The sequence below is a fragment of the Antennarius striatus genome, chromosome 7 (genome assembly GCF_040054535.1).
Source record: "Antennarius striatus isolate MH-2024 chromosome 7, ASM4005453v1, whole genome shotgun sequence".
NCBI classification, from domain to species: Eukaryota; Metazoa; Chordata; class Actinopteri; order Lophiiformes; family Antennariidae; genus Antennarius; species Antennarius striatus.
Window position 1 is genome coordinate 3071549 of NC_090782.1, and position 25786 is coordinate 3097334.

At 40.9% G+C, this 25786-nt stretch overlaps 1 protein-coding gene across 2 annotated transcripts; it reads right to left on the bottom strand.

Annotated features, from left to right (window-relative positions):
* Nucleotides 1-852: 852 nt before the first annotated feature.
* Nucleotides 853-24193, bottom strand: dsg2.1 (desmoglein 2, tandem duplicate 1). 2 transcript variants are annotated; one of them, XM_068319606.1, is made up of 14 exons: nucleotides 24125-24193; nucleotides 17385-17513; nucleotides 16719-16874; nucleotides 16408-16549; nucleotides 13284-13444; nucleotides 12917-13051; nucleotides 10999-11184; nucleotides 7664-8118; nucleotides 7421-7563; nucleotides 5523-5744; nucleotides 5130-5354; nucleotides 4230-4360; nucleotides 2677-2997; nucleotides 853-2351 (listed from the first exon to the last, which is right to left on the bottom strand). In XM_068319606.1, the coding sequence occupies exons 1-14, from the start codon at nucleotides 24167-24169 to the stop codon at nucleotides 1296-1298; spliced, it is 3507 nt and encodes a 1168-aa protein (XP_068175707.1). In that variant the 5' UTR covers nucleotides 24170-24193; the 3' UTR covers nucleotides 853-1295. The 2 variants fall into 2 exon arrangements, with proteins under 2 accessions (XP_068175707.1, XP_068175706.1); XM_068319605.1 differs by having other exon boundaries at nucleotides 2677-3000.
* Nucleotides 24194-25786: the final 1593 nt, after the last annotated feature.

Here is a 25786-nt window from a genome sequence, read left to right on the forward strand (position 1 = left end):
GATGGTTTCATAATGTTTCTGGGAATTTTACATTTGCTGAAGATTTTCTTAATTTTCTTTTCTAGAAGATGATTTTGATTTGCTTTGGCAGTAAAAGGCCAAATTTCTTCTGATTGGGTATGATTAAAACCACAAGTGTTCTCATGAACCATTGAAACATGTGGAACAAAAACACTCTGTTCATTGTATTACAGCAACATGTTTGTTCAAAAAGTAAGAGATATTAGTCACCTTCAGCCCTGATGATAATGAGGGTGGAGTGCTTCTATTCAATGAGAAAACCGGTTCTAAAGTGTCCTGTAGAACCGGTTTAGTGTTTCTGACAACTTGAAGCACACAGACATACATACATATGAATACATGCTTGCACACATTCAGGCATGGATGCATGTGTGCACATGAATACACACACACACACACACACACACACACACACACACACACACACACACACACACACACACACACACACACGAACACAGACACACTCACATACAGACAAACCCACACACCACTGCAAACGGATTAACATTGTTTACGATCTGCTGAAAGAGAAACGGCCAACATTCTGTACTCTCTGTATTACAACACAATTAAGTAGCAATCAAGGGAGGCTTGAATGTTAATTTTTTTTTTTGTCTACATTGCTTTATCTAGCAGAATCAGAACACACAAAAATAAAACAATAAATGGCTGTGTACCTGAAGAAGAAGCGGACATGCAGCTGTTGATTCACAGCCCTCAGTCCCTGGACTACTTGTTGATGTGTCACACTAGACTCAAAATGCTCAGTTAACATAAGAACGCCAGCAAAATAAGTATAATGAAATATTTATATTTATTTTTCCTCGTTGCAAAACAAGAAACAGAAAATAGAACAGTATACTACATACAAATAACACCAGGATGACAAATATCATAGTCACTATGAATGTGTGTGACAGTCTTTGTGAAATACTGCTGACAGAGGTGGAAGGATAAAAAATATTTTAAGAAAAAATGTAAAAGTAATTTATGTAGGACTTTTTCTTAAGTTTAAGGAGATAGTTTCTGATGATAGCTGCACTCCCCAAGCCAAGCACACAGCAAAAGAGCCACGACTCAGACTAAAGACTCTTCATGGGTCAGATGAGAACTAGACAGTAAGCTTGCTAGCATTTTTTGGGAACATTGTATTGATAAAATCTACAGGGATGAAAAGGGGAGTTCTCCATAACAGTCTTCCATTATCTGAACCCCATTAAAACTTAAAACCTGCCTTGAAACCTGCCAGTGTTGTCCTAACAATAAGTTATTCAGTGAAGTTCTCTTGTCTCTGTCACTGTCACTTTGCGGTAGGTGGGAATTTTACTTATTGTACTGCTAGAGGAACTTAGCGCACTACTCTGAGTGCCAGGAGATGTTTTTTCCTTGGTGTAGAGGACTTTTTGAGATCCAGAGATGGTGCTCCATGGTGATAGATTCACGCCCTTCTGGACCAACTGCTCTCTGCTGCTTATTGGCTCTCCAACCACCAAAATGTTTTGAGATTCTGACAGCTCTCCGGCCTGTAGAGTTCCGCCTTTAAGCACTTTCATTGACCGTGAAGGGACCTTGCCTTCCACAACCATCATTGCCTGGGAGCCAGAGAGGTTACCAGTATTGATCAGGTTGGCGTTTCCACCATGGACCCCACTTGTCCCTACAAGCATCATGCCAGGGCTGTGTGCTTGGCTGGCGGACATCACCGTTTGCCCTTGAAGAATTAGTCCTTGGGCCGGGGCAGGCTGGGTGCCATTAACCAGTACCATGTTTTGTAGATTGGTTGCTGGTGCCTCAGTGAGCAGCACAGTGTTCTGAACCTGTGGCTGGACGACATAGTGCATTGGTACAGGGGCTGCGGCTAGGTAAACAGGCTGTTGCTGTTGAAGCAAGAACATCTGGCCTTGATTAGCGTTGCCTTCCTTCACTGTGGCCATCCCTGCCATGAAAGTGTTTTCCTTCAACGCCTGAGAGTGCTCAGACGTCTCCCTGACCACTGTTTGGGTTGTTTTAGGTACAGGTAGCTGCAGCCGGGTTGGAGAGGGCAGTGTTTGGGCAGTCGTCAAACTTGACATTGAGCCCTGGGTGTTAATGGAGGCACCAGGAAGAGGTGCTGATACTTCTGGTACTTCAGTGGGAATCTTCTTGCCTCCACACACCTCAGCCAGGGTCTTGAACTTTGGCCCAAGTTTATCAAGGAACTGTAGGTCATTGTCGGACTCCAGAAGGCTGCAGCAGCCCACCGAGCCAGCCAGAGAACCCTGACCCTCATAGTCGTAAACCAAAAAACCATCCTTCACTGCAAGATTGTCATTTCCACTATTCACCTTCTGTTTAAAGAGAAAAAAGGAATCATTACCAATATGTTGTTATTTCCTTTTCACTGTCAGAACTCCTAACTCTATTTTAGGTCATTGTTAAATGAATACAGTAGTATAACAAATTAAACATGTAATTAAAATGAATAAAATAATAAAATTAATAATAAAATTACCCATTAAATCATTAAATTCTTACATACAAAATATACACATGCAATGTCTGTGAATTGTTATGTAGTAACTTGGGGATTATTAACACACTAAACACATGCAAATTTCAATATCTGTATAGATACCAAAAGAAAAGACTACAATTATGTCAAACAATCCTCACCTGAGCGTAGTACTCTTTTAGGAAGTGGTCTGGCAAAGCCATGCCGTCAAAGATTCCTGCGCCTGCTCCTGCTTCTCTGCTTTGAAACTCAGAGTACAAGGCGTTGCTGTTCATCCGGTTATGCATCCCCCATGCCCCGTCCCCGTGGGCATTTGAATAACCATCGTGGTAGAAACCTCCATTCATCCCATCCATGGTAGTCAAAGATTTATGGGTATCCATAGCTACCATGGGTGCCACTGCTGACATTGCACCAGCCATGCCCAGGCCCATGTTGGCCATGTTTCCATCTGCGTGTGATGCTATATTCATTAAAGGCACCTGCTGTAATGCGTGAACAGAGACAACAGTGAATACCCAGCAGCCAAAGATGAGTTCATGTAGCTATTAGCCAGAAATCAGGGTTTTTTTGTTTTATCTGCTTCTACAATGTCTTCATGTTACAAAGAGCGTGCACCCCAACAGGAGTTTTCTCTTCAGAAAACTCTCCTTGTTTTTCCTAGAAGCAACTTTTTTTAAAATCTGTTTTTACTCCAGTATCATCATTGCTAAATTAGGAGATGCACCAATGCCTAAGGTCAATCAATCAAACAATCATGAATCAACTTTTATTGACAAAGCACTTCATGACATCAGAAGGCATTTCAAAGCTCAGAGAGAAAATCAAGAGAATCCTCCAAAGCAAGCATAAGCGACAGTGTTGGAGAAAAACACCCCCATTGAGGAGGAAACTCCTGGCAGGGCCCATGCTCTGGAGGGCGGTCATCCGCCTTGACCAGTTGGGTGGAAAAAAATTATATGGGGATAGGGACGAGGCAAGGAAAAGAGAGATAAAGAGACAGAGAGAGAGTGGCAGATAGGCTGGATAGAATTGCTGTCTAAATTTTAGATCCAGCCACTGAAGTAAGGGCAGGATTTTCGGACTTTCAGATTTCTTGTTTTCTACACTTGTTCCCCACCTGTCACGAAGAGGCACATAGATAGCAGCAGTATCTTGCAAGCATGTGTAGGGTCAATGTAGTATGAGCAAGAAAAGCAAATAAAGTGAAATAACAGAAAATTAATTAATATACCTCCCTTTAACAGAAAAGACAGAGAAATGCCCTCTAGGCCTACAGCAGTTCATCTGAAGGAATATATGTAGTTCTTTATTGTAAGCTTTATCAAAAAGGGAGGTTTTGAGTCTACTCCTAAATAAGCTAAGGGTGTCTGAAACGATCTCCCAGGCCAGGGTCTGGGGGCAGAGTTAAGGAGTCAGATAGCTAAAACTTTGCCTCCTCTTGTATTTTTACAGCACCTGGGAAAGAATGAGATCTGGTCTCAGCTGATGTTGTATCCAACCACCAACTAACAGTGGTGTCCTGAAGCATGGCTCATATTTCGGATTTTTGATTGCATTTCGAAGAAAAATATGGATACAGCTCGTATTTCAAATAAATCGCATGTCGAGCAGATCGTATCTTGAGGTGCTACTGTAAATAGAAACCTCTTATGTACAGACCCAAGAGTACCCATTAAAATAAAAACCATATAACCTGCTCCACAGTGCTTACCGTATTCTCTCCTTGGCCCTCAGTGTGATAGTTTATAAGATGGGATTTGGTGTCGAAAGGCATCTCAGTAAAGCCCCACGGTGGACCAGCGGCCCCCCCACATTGGCAGAAGAGCAGCAACAGAAGAAGGACTGTAAAAACCACAACAACAGCAACAGTAGTTTTAGTCTGGTTTAACAGTGAAGCATAATGCTGATATGACCATTTATTTAGCGGCAAGGTAAAATGTAGCTACAGTAACATTAATTGAAATAGAAAGTGGTCAGCTGGAAATATTTATAGTGTTCACCCGTACATCCTTAAGGACTGCTCCAAGCTAGCTGGCTAACTCTTTTAAGCTTAAGAGGCTTCACATAACCAATGTGTGTAGTCAAAGAGACTTAAACTTAGCATGTACGACTCTCGCCATGTATTGAAGTGGTAGCTGATATGCTTGCTCTCTTTGAGATTGATGGGAGCCAGACACTTCTCAGGAACAGTGCCTAATTGCTGTCAGGTAAAAGTAGTGGTCACTGGAGTGGGGGAGCACTGAGGTTTCTGCTATAAGACAGTCTTCCTGACACGTTCAATGAAGGAACTAGACCTACAAGTCCTGACTCTGAGGGAATATTACAATCTTCAATTTGGTGTTTCAATCTGGACCTTACATAATCCTATCTTGTGCAGTGGGCCATGAATTGTAACTAAAGAAAATTGGGTAACACGTATTCAGAATATATTAAGCAGTGATGTCCAACATAAGACTTTATTGTGTTAATAAATAACAACATCCATGAGTATTATTTTAGTTTTGTAAAAACATAAATACAGTTTATAATGTGGCCTTTTGCCCTGACTAGGTCTAAACTACAGCACACTGTCCTGGGGTCTCCATCAGCAAGAGCAATACATTACACTCACGCAGTAATAGCAGCAGGCCCAGAAATAGCAGTCCGATTCCTGCAGGTCCAAACTCTGATTTTTTGCTGATCGTCCCACAGACTGCTCCGTCCTCACAGGTACAAACTTGGACCTTCATTTTCTGTGGTTCATCACAGGCAAGTCCCTGCTCGTCCTTCACCCTGAGCATCACCTCATACTCACCGGGCCACATGTGGCCCTGGGCCCTCAAGATTGCTGCGGTGTCTGCCACACAAAGACAAACATACTCAAAGCATCAATAATCTCTATACTCTCAAACATCTTTACTGAATTCAATGATGTTCTGTGATTGGAAGCTTCAAAATGACCTTTCCTCAAGGTTCCAGACATCTAGAACCCATATCATTAATTAATTTTCAGTGTCCTCCTCACCATTCAGGTGCTCCACCTGCCATTTGCTGTCACTGTCTTCTGGGACAATCACAAAATCAAAGGGAGGTCCATTAGGGAAAAAGTCCTCATCTTTAGCATTCACAATCACAGAGTCATCCGTGGTACACATAGTTTGTATGTCACTGGTCAGGGTGGGGCAGTGGTCATTAAAGTCTTCCACCTGGATGGCGATGGTGCCCGTAGCTGTTTTAGCAGGCATATCTGTGTTGGACAAACAGAAACAGACATGTTTACAGGCAAATGTTTCACTCGTCCTGCTCACGGACATATAACAGCTTGTAGGGGGACTCAGTGGACTGTGTTGGCATTATTCATAATTTAATAATTTCATTTCAATATGCACCAAAAGTCACTCTTTACAGCCAGCATGAGGCAAAACACATGGAATGACAGGAAACAGTTCTTAGTGATGTCATATACATATATGTATATATGTGTGAAGAAGAAGAAGAAGAAGAAGATACACTTTATTGATCCCCTAGGGGAAATTACATTTGTCACTCAGGTGTTTGTTACATTTTTTGTGTTAGTTTTTCACACTATGTATGTACAGGCCCCTGAAACAACCACAGCACACAAAGGGGCCTGTAATCATGCAGTTAGTATACAAACACAACACAACACAACATCAAGCTGTACATTGGGAGGCAGAGTGACGGGCAGCAGCTTCCTGGAGTGCGCCCCAATAGAGCAGCTTGTAAGGGGGACGGCACCTTGCTCAAGGGTGCCTCGGCAGTGGCTGGGAGGTGAGCTGACGCCTCCCACCGTCAGCTCACACTCCGGAGATGTTCTGGCGGGAGCGGGAATCGATCCACCGATGGCTGGGCGATCTGTCTTCAAGACCTCTGCTCTACCGCTGAGCCACTGCCGCCCCATGTGTGTGTGTGTGTGTGTGTGTGTGTGTGTTTGTGTGCGTGCGTGCGTGCGTGCGTGCGTGCGTGCGTGCGTGCGTGCGTGTGTGTGTGTGTGTGTGTGTGTGTGTGTGTGTGTATGTGTGCGTGTGTGTGTGTGTGTGTGTGTGTGTGCGTGCGTGCGTGCGTGTGTGTGTGTGTGTGTGTGTGTGTGTGTATGTGTGTGTGTGTGTGTGTGTGTGTGTGTGTGTACGTGTGTGTGTGTGTGTGTGTGTGTGTGTGTGTGTGTGTATGTGTGCGTGTGTGTGTGTGTGTGTGTGTGTGTGTGTTTATGTGTGTGTGTCAGAAGACTTGTTGTACCGTGGTATTACAGAAGTATTCACTCTTTTCATGTTTTCTAGTTTGCCATTTTTCAACACTAAAAAATGACAAAACATTTGTATTCTTCTTCACAGACCATATACACATTACACAGACATGAATATCATATGGCTCAGTGGATACTGTAATTTGTTCTTATCCATTTTGCTGTGGATGCAGGCCAGCCCTAAGAGAATGACATTTTGTATATTTACCCCTGCAAATATAAACAAAGTTGTGACTCTAAGAGCTTCTACCTTTGCGACGTCAAACTTCACAATTTAGCTCTGCTACTTCTTATAAAGTGTCTCCTTTTTTGGGTTTTGGGTTTCTATTAGGTAAAATATAGATGGTACCCGATAATAATATGTTTCCAAAAAGGGTGTGCAGGTGTTAAATGGCCACATGGAGGACTGTGAATGTTTAACTGGCCAGGAAAACTCTGATGGACTACTATAGTTTACTAATGTCAGGAAACAACTTCCAGGAAGTACCAAATACGAAGGTGAAGTCATGTTGAGTCAAGACGAGCTGGTAACCACATGATGGAAATACAGCTTTACACTAACATCATTGGATTGTTTTGGGTTGTACCTTTCTACATGCGTTTTCATTAAAAAAAATTTAACCTGATGTGTAAACACATGATGATGAAGCAGGGCATACCTTCTGAAATGCACAGCACCTTTGCAAAATATGTCCCATTGACCAGAAATTCTGATTCTCTGTCAGGAATTTTGTTTAGTTTGATGTCAGCTGTTTTGGGGTCAATGGTGAGCCAGTTACCAGGGTCTGATCCTTTGGCGTACCTACAGCACAAATAGGTCACTTGTCACTGAATGTGTAAAGTTACTCTACAAAATATGTCACAGATTTGTGCAATCCATTGGTGTATTTGTGTGTACTAACCTGACATTCTCAGCTGGCTTTCCAGTGTCTCCATCGATAGCAGGGTAGTTGGCAATGACTTTATTAATGTGGACAGTCTGACCTCCCTCTGAGATTGGAATGGCTTTGACTGCGGGGTCAAATTTTGCACCCTCGGGCTGATTCTTCACATTGATTTTGACAGGATAGGTTTTATATTTGGTCCCAAAACCAGGTTTTCCAGCGCCTGAGCTGCTACTGCTGCTGCTGCCACCGCCGCCACTGCTGCTGCTACTACCACTGCTACCACCACCACCACTACTGCTACCGCCACCGCCTGCACTTGCAGCACCAGCTCCACCTGCTCCTCCTGCTCCTGGTCCACCAGGTCCAAATCCTATACCAGCTTCAGCATATTCCCCTGATCCATATGGTGGAGCCTTGTTTTTCACAGTTATGCCCAGGTCAAGGTTTTTAATATCTTCATAATCCACCTCCTTTGGAAGGACACAGGAGGAAACACGTAGTTATTCAATCAGTTCATGACAACATTAATAACTGTGTGTGTCAGTGCATTTACAACATCTATATCAGCCTGAGCAGTCCTATGTTTGTTCATACCAATGTCTTCCAGTTATAGTATAGTTATCTTTTCCTTTTTGAAGTATCTCCAAAGAAGCCACATACTCTGCTCACAGTCAGATTTTAGCTTTATATGGTATTTAGTCAGTATTTTATTTTGCTGAAAATACAATCTAAAGCTCAGTTAAGGCCAAAGATTGAGGTTTAGAGAAACTAGTTTAGAACATTGTAGGGAAAAATCCAGTCAGGCCATTAGAGGAGAGTCAGTGGCCTGATTCTCCTCCACTCATCATCTGATGGTGTCACCTGGGACTTGTAGCCTGTGTCTAGTGTTCCAGTGTAAACGCCACAATTAGAATAGAAGACTTTTGATTCAAGGCAACTGAGAACTTCACGGCTGACTATTACAAAGCAGTAATTTTTTTGCTCGTAAATCCATCCATCTATCCATCCATCTTCAACTGCTTATCCAGGGCCAGGTCGCGGGGGCAACAGTCCCAGGAGGGATGCCCATACTTCCCTCTCCCCAGACACCTCCTCCAGCTCCTCCTCCGGAGGAGGCCAGCTGAGAGACATAGGCCCTCCAGCATTTCCTATGTCTTCCCTGAGGTCCTCCCGGTAGGACATGCCCGGAGTACCTCCCCAGGGAGGCGTCCCAGAGGCATCAAGAACAGACGCCCGGGCCACCTCAGGTGGCTCCACTCGCAGCGGGTCTACTCCGATCTCCTCCCTGGTGACTGAACTCCTCACCCTAACTTTAAGGGTGCGCCCAGCCACTCTATGGAGGAAACTCATTTCAACTGCTTGTAACTGGGATCTTGTCCGTTCGGTCATGACCCAAAGCTCATGACCATAGGTGAGAGTAGGAACGTAGATTGACCGGTAAATTAAGAGCTTCGTGTTGCAACTCAGCTCCTTTATCACCAAGACAGACCTATACAGCGACCGCATCACTGCAGAAGTTGCACCGCTCCATCTGTCAATCTCATGTTCCATCCTTCCCTCACTCTTGAACAAGACCCCAAGATACTTAAACTCCTTCACTTGGGGCAAAGACTCTTCACTGACCTGAAGAGGGCACACCACCCTTTTCCGGTCGTGAACCATGGCCTCGGAGTTAAAGGTGCTGATCCTCATCCCACTCGCGTCACACTCAACTGCAAACTATCGCAGTGCACGCTGAAGGTCCAGGTTTGATGAGGTCAACAGAACAACATCGTCTGCAAAAAGCAGATATGAAATCCTTTGGTCCCCAAACTGGACTCCCTCCGGATCCTGGCTGCGCCTAGAAACAGAACCGGTGATAAAGGGATGCCCTGCCGAAGTCCAACATGCACCTGGATCAGGTCTGGAACAGACTTACTGCCAGCAATGCTAACTAAGCTCTGGCTTCAGTCATATAGGAACTGGACAGCCCTCAGCAAAGGGCCCTGAACCCCATACTCCAGAAGCACTCCCCACAATATACCACAAGGGACACGATCGAATGCCTTCTCCAGATCCACAAAACACACGTGGACTGGTTGGTCAAACTCCCATGAACCCTTGTGTATTCGATGGAGAGTGTAGAGCTGGTCCAGTGTTCCGCGACCAGGACGAAAACCACATTGCCCCTCCTGAATCCACAGTTTGACTATTAGTCTAATTCTCCTCTCCAGTACCCTGGAGTAGATTTTCCCCGGGAAGCAGAGGAGTGTGATCCCCCTATAGTTGGAACACACCTTCTGGTCCCCCTTTTTGAAAAAGAGGGACCACCGCCCTGGTCTGCCAATCCAGAAGCACTGTCCCCAACTGCCATGCAATGTTGCAGAGACATGTCAACCATGATAGTCCCTGCACATCCAGAGACTTGAAGTACTCAGTGCGACTTTCATCCACTCCCGGTGGTTTGCCACCCAGGAGTTTGGTAACCATATCGGTGACTTCAGGTTGGGTGATGGACAAGTCCACCTCTGAGACATCAGCCTCTGCTTCCTCTGTGTAAGACATGGTAGCGAGATCCGCGAAGTACAAATTATACAAATTCTAATAAATTAAATTTCTACCTTTTATGTTGAATCTATTTGATGGGTTTTTCCTTCTGGTTATAAAGTGGTTACCTAATATTGAACCCCTTTCATTTATTAATTGAATGTCTAGTAGTACCTCATGATACAAGTTTAATCTGTTCTGTGACTGAGCTCGTAAGTCAAACATTCCCCATTTAAATTAACTAAAATCATTTTAATCCCTTCCAGTCTTGCAAAAAAGTTCCAAACACCTTGCATTATAAAAAAAAACCATATTTTTTATCAACCAACAGAAATATAGGCTTTACCTGGCTTTACCTATAATTAATTATATAAAGTATGAAAAGAAACACAAATGTCTTGAGAGCACACGAGCTATGTCTTTACTCCACAAAGGAGAATGAGATCTGGTCTCAGCTGATGTTGTATCTATCCACCAACATGTGAAAAAAGGAGATCCAGTCTTAGCTGATTTTGTATCGATCCCCAACACGGGGGAAAGAATGAGATCTGATCTCAGCTGATGTTATATTATCCACCAACTAGTGATGCTGTCCTAAAGGATGGCCCATATCTCAAATTTTGTCGTATGTCGAACAAAAAAAGGACAGAGCGACGGCTCTTATCTTAAACAGCTCGTATGTCAAGCAGCTCGTATCTTAAGGTATTATTGTAGGAGCATGATCATTGCATTTACCACATTGATTGCATGAACACCAATAAACACAGTATAGCTGCTCTCACTTTAATAGCACAAACATAGTCATGTTGCTCATTCAGCCATACCTTGTCCAGCATCAGGATGCCCTCATTGGTAACAGGGTCCGTTTTAATGCTGAAGTAGTTTGCCTCATTTCCTTTGACGATGTCAAACACAGCTTCCCAGTTCTCCGTGCTCTCCTGATCTAAGTCTTTGGCTTTGAGTCTCATCACCTCTACACCTGCTGTGTTCTCCTCAATGCTGCCATCATACTGCAATTAAGGAACAAAGGCCAGCAAGTTAACTTACAGGTTTTTTTCAGTCGCTTACAAGAGTTTATCCAAACTGTTGTCACATTTTCAAAACTCTAAACACAATCAGCACAGCATCGGTCTTTTGGGGCCATACCATTCACACATTTCATGTTGCTTTCACACAATATGCAGTCAATGAACATATTTCCACAATGCTTACATTTTCTTAACAGACAAGCTATACCTCCCAACAAAATAGTGGATTGTTTTTTTTATAATTTACGAATGTTAACACACAACATCCCACAATAGCAACAATATTCCAAACCTTAGATACGGTATAAAAACCTCTGCTTCTGCAATGATATCAGTGGCACATTCTAGTGTAAGTAATTCATGCGTACATATATTAGTGTGAACAGACGCTGAACACACACTCACACACACAGGGGTCCTGTTCGCATGCAAGGGGGTTTAAAGTGGTGGGCAGCTCCTTTATGGTGAGCCCAAATGAGCAACTTGTAAGGGGGGACAGCACCTTGCTCAAGGGCGCTTCGGCAGTACTCTGGAAGTGAGCTGACACCTCCCACTGTCAGCTCACAATCCAGGTATTTTTGGGTGGGAGCGGGAATCGAACCGTTGGACGACCCGAGTCACTGACCCCCCATTGACACACAGCTGATCATTACCAAGGTTGGATCCGCAATACTAAAAGGTTCTATCCCAGGTGCATCGCCTTGGATGATATCAGAGATCGTAGAGATTAGAGACAGTAATTTTGTGTTTTTTTATGTAGGACCCCCGCCCCCTTTTTTTTCTGGGCTTTTTGCTGTTGTTGTTTTTTTTGTTCAAAATGCTCTTGTGGGTTTTATGGATATTTTGTTCACTGTAAGCTTTTCTTTTCTATCGTATTGTAAACAGTATTTTTACTGTACCGCCTGTAAAAAACTGTAAAGGAAAAAAAAAAGATTTTCTCTTTACTGGTATGCTTTTGAATGTGAACATTACATGTGGACATACAGTTTCCAACCAAGACATTTTGTGTACATTTTGTATGCAAATACCAGTAAAACTGAAACTTAAAAGTCTATGCAATTTTTATAATGTCAACAATACCCAGTATTTTGAAACCTGGTGTACTTTGATTGACTGCATGTACCTTATGGAGTGAAAACAAGCATTATTGTTTGACACAGTAATTTAATTTTGAGTCAAATATCCAGGTGTTTTGGTAAAGTGTGTGTACAGAAAAAGATGTATTCTATTTTGAAATGTAGAGTTAGTGTTTATTTAACACAATGTGTTTTTGAGAAGAAAATTAACCATTTGGTGAATTGTGCTTTCTAGGTGTGAGTTTGTGTTAAGAGTTTAGAAAAAGTATTTGAAGTATGGGTAAGCGCTTGCTAGCGACTGAAAAAAACTGTAAAATCAAGTTGACTTGAATGTTGTCTGTGACATGTCAGTGTTATCATAATTACTTCCGCAAAGGACATTTTGTGATGCCTCTGTGTGTTGCTTTGGTCAGTGCCATTTTGAATGATTTATTTCACTTCTCAAAGAAAAATAAGTGAATTACTTACAGGAGAATATAAATAGATCTATGAGGGAGTAGGTATCTATGAGCCAGTGCATTGTGGTGGGATCCTATTAAATTCTGGATCCTGGATGAGACTTCAATGTCTTAAAGGAAAATGGCACACAGTTCCCATTTCTATTTACAGTAATATGGAAAACAAAACAAAAAAAGTACCTGCTCTTTTTCCAAAGTGGGAAGGTTGTCATTTACATCTTTTAATTTAATTGTAACAGTGCCAGTTCCAGTGTTTCCGTTTGGTCTACCATTTAGGTCTTGACCCATCACTGTCAGAATGTACTGGTCATCTGTCTAAAATGAGAAAACATCAGAAATGAAATATTAACATTAGCAGGAGAACTGTTCTTAATGTTTGCTTTCTTGAATAAAACAGCACATGTTTGGAAAGTGAACAACCAGATCACAGTCAGGAGTTAGATTCACATTCCAGATGAAGTTCAGACAGTTCATGAACTAACAAGACATCACTGTGTTACATACGTATAGCCACATGTGCTTCAAAGCTGTGCTGATGTGATCATACCTCTCTGTCTAAGATGGGCCTTTTTACGATAAGTTTCCCGTCTGCAGTGATGTAAAACATGTCGTGATTTGGCTTCTGATCAATAATGCTATAGGCAATCTTAGAGTTATCGTTCCCTGGTTCATCAGCATCAGTGGCAGTTACCGTCATAATCTTGGTCCCTGTAAGAAGCAACATGAAAGAAAACAGTCACTGGTAGTCATGCAGCTAAATGATGGTCTGAAGACACGTCACCTGAATGGAATAAATTTCAACCAGGTTAACAGGTGACATTAGTCAGTTATTATTGTTGACACAATATGATGGTTTTCACCTCTACAAGTCACATTAAATTGTCCAGCAGGACTGCATTTTGACAATTCATTACAAATCTAACATTCATGTCGGCTGACATTGTACTTCCAGCCTGTGGGTCACACCACAGAAGTATCTCAATAATATTGTTTTTAACCCATTTTAACCCACCGTCCTCATTTGAGGACAGCATAAAAAACTATGAAAATAATGACAAGGATTGGTTATAGAACAACATTATGAAGTGAGGGTAATAACAACATATTGATTCATCAATATATGATGCAAAATTCTCATTTATATAATATAAAGCACAAGAAAGACTCAATGGAAATTTTACAAAAATCCACTTCTGGAGATCGTTGAAGATGATTACCAATATTTTCTTTAATTTTGATCTGCGAATGCTGCTATTCAGTGACTAGTGTCCAGAACGGTTTATTCATATGCTTTATTTCTTATTTTTGAAATAGGCTTGCAACTGTAGGCTATAGAATGGCGTAAACTTTGCTGTCCTCAAATGACACTGGGGGGACACTGGGCATTACATAAGCTCTATGCATCAGAACAAGCGCTGCCTCATTTGGAAAAAATAAGCTCAAACCATAACAGGTTTCATACTTCTAATATGAAATAATGTTTATATATTGTTCTAAACAAGTTTGCACTGCAAGGGGGGGAAAAGCTTGAAAGTAACACATTTGAAACTTGTAAAGTGACTAACATACGTGAGAGCTGTACGTACTGCCGAGCATTCATTGACTGGAGAGTCTGGTGAGTATTTTTTTATATATATACAAAAGAGATTGCAAGGTAAGATCCAAGTGTACCACAGTTAGGAATTACTGTATGACTATCTAAGTCACTCCATGTTTTATTACCATAGTTGGTATATCCATTTTTTTGTCATTTAGTTTACGCCAATAGAAATATATTTTAAGTTATAAATAAATTTTATAATAAATAATATTACAAATAAAATAAGGCCACTGATTACTATGCTTCAAGAATCCTTCCAAACATTGTTTGAGGAGAATTTGTCATTTGACGAAATGATTGTGTGCTATTATGGACATAACACTGTCAAGCAATTCATGCGGGGCTAACCAATACGATTTCGATATAAACTTTTTTATAAATTTTGGGTATTGTGTCTGGTGTCAGGATACTGCTACAATTTTGATCTGTATTGGCAAAGGGTCTGCTAATGATGAAGACAGCGATTTGTTGCTCGGTTCTATGGCGGTGCTGAATATGCTCTTGGTTGTAGATATCCCATTCTCTTATAATGTATACTTTGATAATATGTTAATTTGATGACTTTGGAATTCAATGCCATGGGAGCGATGAGGGAAAACAGGATCAGCAAGTGCCCATTGAAGGAATTAAATGCAATGAAAAAAGAACCAAGAGGAACATGTGATTACAGGTTTGATCACAATGAAACAATTCCCATTGTGAAGTGGGTGTACAACAGATGTGTTACAATTGGTACAAATCATGACACAGTACAACCAATAAAAAATGTACAGCTTTGGCTGTACATTTTTTATTGGTCAAAAGGAAATGTCCCTCAACCAAAGAACATATTGTAAAAATTGTAACCTTAGGCGTTGAATGTTTTGTTCCATATCATTCTAAGGAATGAGCAGCTTCTGAACTTGTTAAATTAAGTGTTTTTGTTCATTTGTCATTTATTATTAAGTAGAAACCGTTTATATTTATTGTTTTCAAAAAATGGAAAAATTCTTTTATTTCGCCAGAATGCATACATATCAACCCAGTGTCCTCATATGAGGACAGCCTGTATTTCTTTTCTTACTTGATATAAAGGAGTTTTGGAAGTCCCAACATGTTTGTATTCCCATTTTATGCAAAAGTTCTGAAAATCATTACAAAAATCTAAAAATTGTTAACTTGGGTTGAAATGGGTTAAGACAAATTAGAAAGCCTCTGGACAACTGCTCATAATTTGTGGTAATGTAGAGGATGTGTGGTCATCCTTTGTGCATATTTAGACACTTTCCACTAAAAATGTTGTGTGTGGTCAAGTTATTGGTTTTCCTACTCCAAACTATTATATATGCTGACAGAGCAAACCTTAATGCTTTGAAGAATATTATTATATATATTATTACATCCTGCTTCAAAGTGGTGATGTATTGTAATTGTCAGTGTTCACGACTTTTGCAGATAGAAAGGTGAAACAAAAAGCAGATTACTAGCACTAAGCTAGTGCATTGATCAAAGCTAGTGCTTTGATCTACCTATGCACTAGCTTTGATCTATGGTCAGTGATAGTGCTTTGACCTACCCTGAAAGGTCAAAGCTATGCACTTGTCAGGAACTACTTTCAGGGTACCCTCACCTACCTTGGAAGAAGGTCAGGGTAAGTCACGGGATGTTTCAGTCTGTGACTGCCTTGGTTCTTGTTTTTACGTATGAGTTTTTCTGCGCACCTGTTTAAATGTCACTAAATTTTAAAAAAAATTAAAACTTAGTTTCTGTGCTTTTATGAAGGACACAATGTGCCTGAACGAGTGATGATTGGTAAAACATTCTATCCTGTGTTTGTGCTCAAAGCTGTCGAGCCAATGGCAGATCAGGATTGAAGGTGAAATGTATACATGCAGCTAAATAAAGAAATGTGCAAGGATGGTTGACATATACTTTCTCTACTATCATCAACTGTTAAAAATTGTGGTCTCTTTTTGTCACCTGGTTTAGAAAACCAAATGTTCTCTAATAATTACAATGAAGCAATTTTGAATAACACCACGTAACTGGCCAGACATTTATGAGAACTGAACACAAAAGTTGACACACTAACCTGCAGGACTGAGTTCATTCACGTTTCCAGAAATGATCTCGTCAAAGACTGGAGGGTTGTCATTGGCATCTAAAACCTTGATCTGTATGTCAATATTTTTCTCTGCATACAAGCCATTTCTGTGTCTAGCGATACCTGACAGCTGAAAGAGAAACCTCAGGTCAAATTGTCTATTATCTGTTTCAGCAGGTTCCTTTAAAAAAATCATACCTGTCAAATATGTCAAAGCTAAAACATGATGTGTTGAATCATAACAAAGACATATTAGTCAAAATAGTGGAACAGTATAAAATCTGTCAAATGTCACTCACATTGTACACAGCAATGTTCTCCCTGTCAAGAATCTGCGTCACCTTAATGACTCCAGTATTATGGTCAACCACAAAAACATTGACGGGCTTCTCGCTTGCACCGATGCCCTCCAGAGAGTATAGAATGTTGTCATCGGTATCATAATCTGATCGAATCTGAAACACAGGGACACAGGTTGAGTTCGATTCAAGCAAAATATCTTTTACAAATGTACTGTGTGCTTTACAATCTGAAAATACAATCACCAAAGAAACATATTTTGATTATAAATACAAATAATTCTTATCAAAATTTAAAAGTTACTAAAACAGAATTCATTAGTACATGGCGGCTCTTGTGAGGTGGTAAGAGTGTTGTCCACTTATTGCAAGGTCAGTGGTTCAAACCCCCACAGTCTACATGCCAATGTTTCCTTGAGCAAGATGTTTGTTCCCTGGGTGCCTTAAGGGCTTCCCACTGCTGACAGATCAGGGATGAGTGAAATGCAGCCAAGAGGTTTCATGACATTGTACCATGCATGATTAGATCTTCCAAAATACAAACATTGTGGAGCAGAGAAAAAAGTTTTATTTAATGAAAGATTATAACTCCACTGGAAAAATTGTCTGCATCCGTCAGCTGTTTGATTCAGAGAAGTTAAACCGAGGTAGAAATCAGTGACTCACCTTGGCGATATAATCTTTATTAGTGTAGTCTTCATTTTCCATAAGACTCTTTGGAGGGGTAACCCACTCTCTTCTTTTTCTAACACGATCGTCCCCCAAGTTGGAATTCACCGTAGGAACCACCCGGAGCTGAAATAGAGGGGTTTGATTGTTTCACAAAGGAGTCCAATTGTCCCAAATGTTACATCATGTCCTTAACTTCGTATTATTGTCCATAAACCCAGCATTAGGATCGAGCATTGACCAGGATCTGGTAACATATTACTGCATGCATACAACGTCTCAACAGAGGTACAGGTAAACCTTGGTTTGCATCGTTAATCAGTTCCAAGAGAAGCAACGTAAGTCAAAAAATAACCAGAGTCTAATTTATTTATTTCCAAACTAAACTGAAAATGACCATTCCCAATTTTGTACCATACTTTATTTATGAATTCATTTTTAATAATATTTGGTTAATACGAATCTATTTTAAGTTTACAAACATCAAATGTGTTTGTGTGTGTGTGTGTGTGTGTGTGTGTGTGTGTGTGTGTGTGTGTGTGTGTGTGTGTGTGTGTGTGTGTGTGTGTGTGAGTGAGTGTGTGTGTGTGTGTGTGTGTGTGTGTGTGTGTGTGTGTGTGTGTGTGTGTGTGTGTGTGTGTGTGTGTGTGTGTGAGTGAGTGAGTGAGTGTGTGTGTGTGTGTGTGTGTGTGTGTGTGTGTGTGTGTGTGTGTGTGTGTGTGTGTGTGTGTGTGTGTGTGTGTGTATGTGCGCGCGCCAATGATCAGTTTATAGGGGGACGGTGTCTTGCTCAGGGGCCACACAGCAGTGCTCAACAGGTGAACTGGTGTCTCTCCACTGCCGGGTCATACTCCATAAATTTTGATCCATGTGGGCTGTGAACCGGCCACCCTGCGGTCCCCATCCTAAGACCTAGCGGATTGAGATACTGCTGCCCTGAATATTTTACAGAAAAAACATTGTTTACTTTTCAGCCGTTTCTTCTGCATTGCAGGCCATGGGGGCTGCCAAGAGCTAATAATATGATATATTTTTATTCTTATTTATTGTTCAGTAACATGATATTATGTGCTTTTAATGGTTTAATAGTGATTTTATGATTCAAAAATTTGAGGTGGACAAATTGAGTAAACTTTATTTGTTTTTTTCCTTGCTTATGTTTTTGAAAATTAATGTATAATCAAGAACAACGTAACAAGGTATACCTGTATATGTAAATTCATTCTGATGGAGTTTAATACGACAATGAGGTATACAGTGTGTCAATTGATTTCCTTATTCTGAACAAAACAGCATTCAGGAACACTGCTGTATGTCATAATATGTGAACAAATGGTAACAACTGTCTCAGAGCGTCCGCACACATATTCAAATAAGGACGACAAAGAATTCCAGTATGGATCCTGATGACTAGGTAGCACTTTACAGGCTCACACCTGTGTGAACTTTTGTGAATGGGTGAATGTTGGTTGTGCTTTGAGCATTCACTCAGACTAAAAACAGACTGTTTTCTTGATTTAAAGCAGGACTGGGCATCTGTCCGTTTCAAACATCATTCTATGTACTTCAGTGATCTAAGAATCACTTACCACCATTTCTTTGGTAAATAGTAAGAATTACAGATTGTCCTCAAGATACAAACATTAAACCTACGAACATTCATAGGTACGAACAACCGTGTTCCACCTTTCGGCAGCAACCCCGACCGAGCAGCGTAACATTAACACCCCATAGGTTAAGATTTCACACGTTGTGTTAATATGACTCAGAAAATATCCCACTGAGTGAATAGTTTCCTCTGATATCAGGCCTCATGTCTTCTTTTCTCCTTTCTTGTTGGAGCATCATCTGCAGCGTTTCATCCTTTTTTTATCTACATCTCTGAACTTCAGAGCAGAAAACAAACCAACAATGCGTTTATGTTCATGGAGACGTTGACCAACATGGAGACTGAAGACAATTCAGATCAGGTTGAAAGTTAGAGACAGCAATGTAGACTATGTATAGACTAAAAACTCAGTCACAACCAGCCTGTTATTACATCCCGCTTCAAAGTGGTGATGTAATTGTCGGTGCTTGTGTGTTCATCCGTCCGTTCAACCATTAGTCCACAAAATATCTCCGCAACCGTTGCAGATAGACAAATGCAACAAAAAGCGCATTACCCGGGTAGAAAAAGGGATGAAAATGAGATCAAAGACAGTGCTTTGATCAATGACAGTAGGTCAGAGCACTAGCTCTGATCTTTGAACTATGTCAGGGTAAAATTTTGAATTCAGGGGTGTCGCGGGATGTTGCAGTCTTTGACTGCCTTGGTTCTAGTTTAAAGCTTGGAACTTGTCTTCAAACACTCCACAAGCTCTTGTTGTGTCTTGGTCTGGGTTACTGGTCTAGTTTTTATTTTGCCCTTTTAAAGGTGGGGTGTGTGACTCTTTTAAAAGCTTTCAGTTAAGATTATGTCTAAGTTGCATTTCTCTTCCAGGTAAGCATTCTCTCTTCCACATTCATTTTGCGGTGAGGCCACTCCTTTTTTTTTCCCATGCCTCTGTTTTGCTGACATGCCCGTGCTTTGGATGAAGAGATGAGGCTTTTGTTCTATCTAGGAGTGGTATTTTAGTCTGTACTTTTAACTACACACATAAAATAGCTAGACACACTACATCTCATAGCTTCAAGATGTAGTCTTCAGAATCCTTGTTCCACACATTTTAGCGACAATGCATTTGCCACTTGCTGCTGAATAATGTTTGTTCATGGTAAAATCTAATGGTATTAACAAAGAAGATACAGAACGTCCATTAACATTAGTAACAGGACTTTACTATTACCACTTCAATAGAAAATGTTGTCTGCTTATATGGTCATTTGTTGTTGTTTTTCTTTTCTGAATATTTTTCTGTTCACAGCACAAGAAAACAGGTCAAATTTCAGCTTGATAGAACTGCAGGGAACCCAGGCAGTCAAACATCTGCTCCACCTATTTTTTATGTAAATTAACGGGTTGGTCTTCTTCTCAGAATTGCAGTGTCTGTACAAGTACAGACTGAACTCGATTAACAACTGTCTGACTCACCTATGTTTGTTCTTGTTATAACAGGTGACCTGACAGAGTTCATTCTGTTTCTGAAAGGCAAAATGTATTCAGGCCGAGCATCAGTCAGAGTAACTGAGATCTCATGTGGCTAAAGAATATTTCATCGTTTGCTGCTGAATATTTTGGTGTTTGTTATTTTATATAATTTACATGAAGTTGATGTTTAATATACCTTACATACTTCATTGAATTTGTTAATTTAAAAAAGTCTTTATTTTTTGTTGTAATTTGAGTGTTCTGGGAAACAAAGCAGCTCTGTTTGCCCATTTTGTCCTCGTACCTGAGAGCAACAGTCCTCTGAGTGTGACTGTCATCACGTGACCCTGGACCACGCAAAGCTGCCTTTAAAATCTATTATCGAGATTGCATCATTCTTAGCTTGATAGTTTTGACAGTTGATAGAAAATGTTTAGTTCAATTTCTCCTCATTCTGTTTTCTTATACGGGTAAACCTCGGCCTACATCATTCGGAGTCATGTTGTTCTCTATTATACGTGCCCCCCCCCCAAAAAAAGTAAGATACACAGAAAAATAAAAATCAAGTTTGCATCATTTTACACCATTTTACATCTGTCCACAACAAATATTGGAACTGTAAAATCATTTAAAAAAACACTGAAAGCACATAATATCATGTACTGTACATTAGACCAGACTGCGATGCTTTTTCTGCACTATATTAAAAAATAAGATTTAATTGTTTGTGAGCTTCAAATAGGTTCATATTAACCAAGTATTATTGAAAATGCAAAAAGTACAGTACAGAATTAAGAATGGTTATTTTCAGTTTAGACCGGAGACGAATCAATTCAACTTGCATCATATTTCAACTAATGTCACGTCTCCTGGAACCAGTTAACAATATAAGCCAAGTTACACCTGCGCTTCCACAGACAGACAATCTGTTGAAATGCTAACATTTCATTACAAGGGAAGGTATTTTTTCTCCCTGTCACTGTTAGATACTATCCAGCTTCCAGCCACAGTGACTATAACTTGACTTTATAACTTGGCATGTGATGGCGCCTGTGACTTCTTCCAGTTCTACCATAATGGCTGTAGATTGGTGTGGTAACAATTGTTTGGCAAGGTAACGGCACATATTTTTGTTCATTGGACTGAGTTTTTCTTGGCGCAAAGGCTCCTTGGTGAAGCGTGCGCCGTGTGCTTGGTACGCCATCACGGCACACAACATCCTTGCCCAGTGCAGCTGGTTTTTGGGGGTCTGGGGAAGATGGGATGATCTGTTGGGGCCCCACTGTGTGTCCTGAGGCTCGTGTCCTCCAGTTGTCTAGCCTTCTGAAATGGTCTGGCCGCCATTGACCATCTCTCGGTGCTGCTCTGGCTCTTTCTTGTTGGGAGTCTTTAATGGGTCTCTTTAGACCGCTCGCTCTGTTTTGGTTCTCTCTTTCTCTTTTTTCTGGCTTCCTCTCTGTCCTTCCGTCTCTTGTTTGCCGTTTGCAATTTTTATCCCATTTTGGCTGAACGGTTGGAAGCAAACTAAGTTCCCGTTGGGGTTGACTGGCCGCCACTTTGTCCACTCTACATCGAAGATCCAATGGCTCCACTGGCTGCCCTAGAACCTGCTCCTGGACCTGTATGATTGCCAAATATTTCAACTTGTATTTTACCTGTTTTCTCTGACTGCACCCTTTATTTAGTTCATTGCTGTTGTTAAGTGCTTGGGCGTGTCTTATTAATTCTTGTCTCCCGTTGTTGTCAGGTGCTGAGGGCTATTTAACTGCCAGGTGGTTTTTCATGATCCCCTCCTCTCTTTTTTGTGGTTTTGGAGTGCATGTGAGTGTGTGCAGTGTCACTGGGTGATTTACTGGCAGACCCCTTTTCCGATTTTGGTTGTCCCTGCCGTATGGTAGGCTCCAGCCCTGTCCTTATCCCTCCTTCATGCCCAAGTACTTATTTTTATGCATAACCGGGCTTCAAGTCTTTTTCTTTGCATTTTGTTAATAAACTTTACTTGCCTCCACTGAAAATCGCCTTGCCCCATTGGTGTAAGACAATCTGTGCAACTTTCTTGTTCTAAATCTTAATTCAACATTTCCTGGTGTGGATTCCCCCAGGTGGTGTTGTTGGATCTCTATGAATCTGGATCTTCTGTCCTCCACACAACCATGCCATTTGTGGCATGGTTGTGTGGACAATTATAACTAACAACAGACTGTAATGAATCTCGTGCACACCAACAGAAAAATTAAAGTGCAACAGTACAATTAATGAGACCATTAAACTTAGAAGAGGAAATGTAGTAATTCCTTGTTAGCCGTGGTTAATGCATTCCAGGACCACCCGATACAAACAAAATTCCACGATATAGCGACAAGCTATTTATTTTATTATTTACAGTAATTAAAACATCTATGAAACCAGCCTATACTGATATTAAACCACCTTATATCTGTATTACCTTTTTCTACACTCTAATAGACTGTTTAAAGCACTTTTGTATTTAAAAAAAAAGTTGCAGGAGGAACCGTCAGCCAATAGCATGCACTTACACATGACCAGCTACTAAAAATCTGTGAGGTAGTGAAGCTGTGCACCTTGAAGCGCGACTATGTGAGGGATTACTATATATGCAAATGAACATATTCACAAGCACAATCTTGAGCATGTATGGCAAATACAAACATATCGAGCTCAGAGCTTATTTCTAAAGCAAACTTTCCTTTTAAAGACTTAGAAAACTGGATTCAATTACAGAAATGTAATAACAGTATTGATACTATGTCATTTTTAAGAAGTAATTAATGATGTAAATATGTTTCAAGTTCATTAATGATTTCATAATTATATTTGATGATGATTAAGCAACTGGAGACATGTTCAGTATATCAAAACCGAGTTTTAACTGATCCAGCTATCTTGTTTGACTTTTTCCATGTAATTTTTTTTTAATTTTATTTCGTATACTTTACTAATCCCCGTAGGGAAATTGTTAGCACACTGTACACACAACATTAGTTTAATCACATGCATATATATATAGTGCGCACACACACATGCATAAGGGGCCTGTGGGCATCCAGTGGGATGGGGTGGGCGGGGGCAGAGTGGCGGGCAGCTCCATTGTGGTGCACCTCTAATGAGCAACTTATAAAGGGGACAGCGCCTTGCTCAAGGGTGCCTCGGCAGTGCTCAGGAAGTGAGCTGACACCTCCCACTGTAGGCTCACACTCTGAGGTGACTGGCCGGGAGCGGGAACAACCCACTCCAATGATAGCAGACCACTGCCGCCCCAATAAATGAGGGTTTGGCTAGATAAAGGTACAGACACAGTGGGAATCAAGCTCTTACAGGTTCTATAGATGAGAATATAGCCAAGGTAGAGGACAGAAGAAGCCCTGCTTCCTCTGGCAGGACCCTCCCCATGCCTGTGTTTCCATGGCAGTCATGTACTCGTAAACACAACAGTGTTAAGTTATTATCTTAGGAAGTGCACACAACCAAAAAGACTGCTCGGTATGAAGAACAGAGCAGACCCATCAGTGGTGACTGTCAGTGTGCTCTGGTTTTGTTATGACTGCATACAATCACCCTCCACACAACACGCATGTGATGAAAATTTAAAAAATAATTTGTTTCGCAGATCAGCGCCGCAAGACTACAATAAAGTATCTGTACTTACCAGAATGAGAAGCAGCACAGACCCAAGGAGAGAAACACGAATCATGACTGGAGAGGTCCCAGGATGTGAATGATAGTCCAGAGGGAGAGTCCTGTCTTTGAGCAGAAGAGGAGGAGGAGGCTTATGAGAGGAGGAGGAGGAGCTCGTCACAATGAGACCGGCAGAGAGTGAGACACAGACGTTTAGTCCGAGAGCCAAATTACAAGATAATCATGCAGACGTAAAATTCAAAGGAGATTCACGCAAAAAGGAATTCACATTTCAAAAACAAACAATGGCAGGATTTTCAACAGTCCTGTGTGTTTCCCCTTTAACAGTTATCAAAATAAAAAAATACAGGTTTTAAAAAAAAGAGGACAAAATTCAAAACAGAACAAATGCAGTCAGAGACTGCAACATCCCACGACACCCCAGAATTCAAAAATTTACTCTGACCTACTTGCATAGGTCAAATAACAAATTTAGTGCTCTGACCTACTTTCATAGGTCAAAGCAGTAGCTTTGATCTATGGTCTCACTCACACTGGCGTTCTCCCTCATATCTACTTCCTGAGTGTACAAAAGTTAAAATTTGAACTTGACCTAGTTTTCTCAAGGTCAAGGTCATCATCTCATTTTCATCCCCTTTGATGCCCGAATAATTTGCCAGAACACTGCTCAGGTGCCCTTGAGCAAGGCGCCGTCTCCTCACAAGCTGCTCATTTGGGCGCTGCACAAAGGGGCTGCCTGCTACTCTACCTCCCATTGCATGCTTACAGGCTCCCTTGTGTGTGGTTGTGTGTATTACAGGGGCCTGTACACACTAATATGCTTGTGTGTGACTGACTAACATACTAGAGTGTGCATTCTTAATTTCCCTTTGGGGATTATAACAGTATATAAAATTTAAAAAAATTAAAAACTTAAATAATCTGAATCCTTACCACCAGCCATCATTTGTCTGTCATGACTATACATATATAAGTCATGGAACAAATTATTACTTTAAATGAATCAAGATATCAGTCATGTGACTTTACACCTCATGAATTCACCCTAGTCATTGAACATCCAAGATAATTGGGAAATATTAGGAACAAATCCACTCTCAATGGATCTTTTATGTTTCATAATATTAAATATATTTATAATTTGGCTTTAGGGGGGTTGGGCCTTTCCTGTGTGGCACTTGAATGAGTTCTCTCTTCCGACAGCCCAAATCTATACTGTTGTGGTGAATTGGTGACTATGAATTGACACTGGATGTGTATGTGAGAGTGGATGATCTTGTTCGATGTCTGTTTATTTTTTAAACATCCTACGGATCAATATTTAATTACTGTATTTGAATGAGGGTAGATTCTAAAACCATTTTTGTATTCAGGAGAGAGTTCCACTAACCTGGGTGAAAGTTGTTACTATGACCGACCACACAACACCCCACCCGTCAGTGTATCTAATCATATCATGGGGGTGCATCTAGAGGCAATTTGATGTGACAAATGCTTTTGTTTTTAATAAAGCATCACTTGACAGGAACAATGCAGATGACATTCTACTGAGACAACATGTTTTCTTTTTATTACACTTCAAAGTGCTGATGTATTGTGATTGCAACCGTTGCAGATAGAAAGGTGAAACAAAAAGCACAATACTCAGGCAGCAAAGGGGATGAAAGTGAGA

Coding starts and splice junctions, on each gene's coding strand:
- dsg2.1 (XM_068319605.1), bottom strand. CDS start 24,169: ATGATTCGTGTTTCTCTCCTTGGGTCTGTGCTGCTTCTCATTCTG. Junction 16,875..17,384: donor ATAAAGATTATATCGCCAAG/GTGAGTCACTGA, acceptor CCTGTGTTTCAG/ATTCGATCAGATTATGATAC. Junction 13,052..13,283: donor GGCCCATCTTAGACAGAGAG/GTATGATCACAT, acceptor TTCTCATTTTAG/ACAGATGACCAGTACATTCT.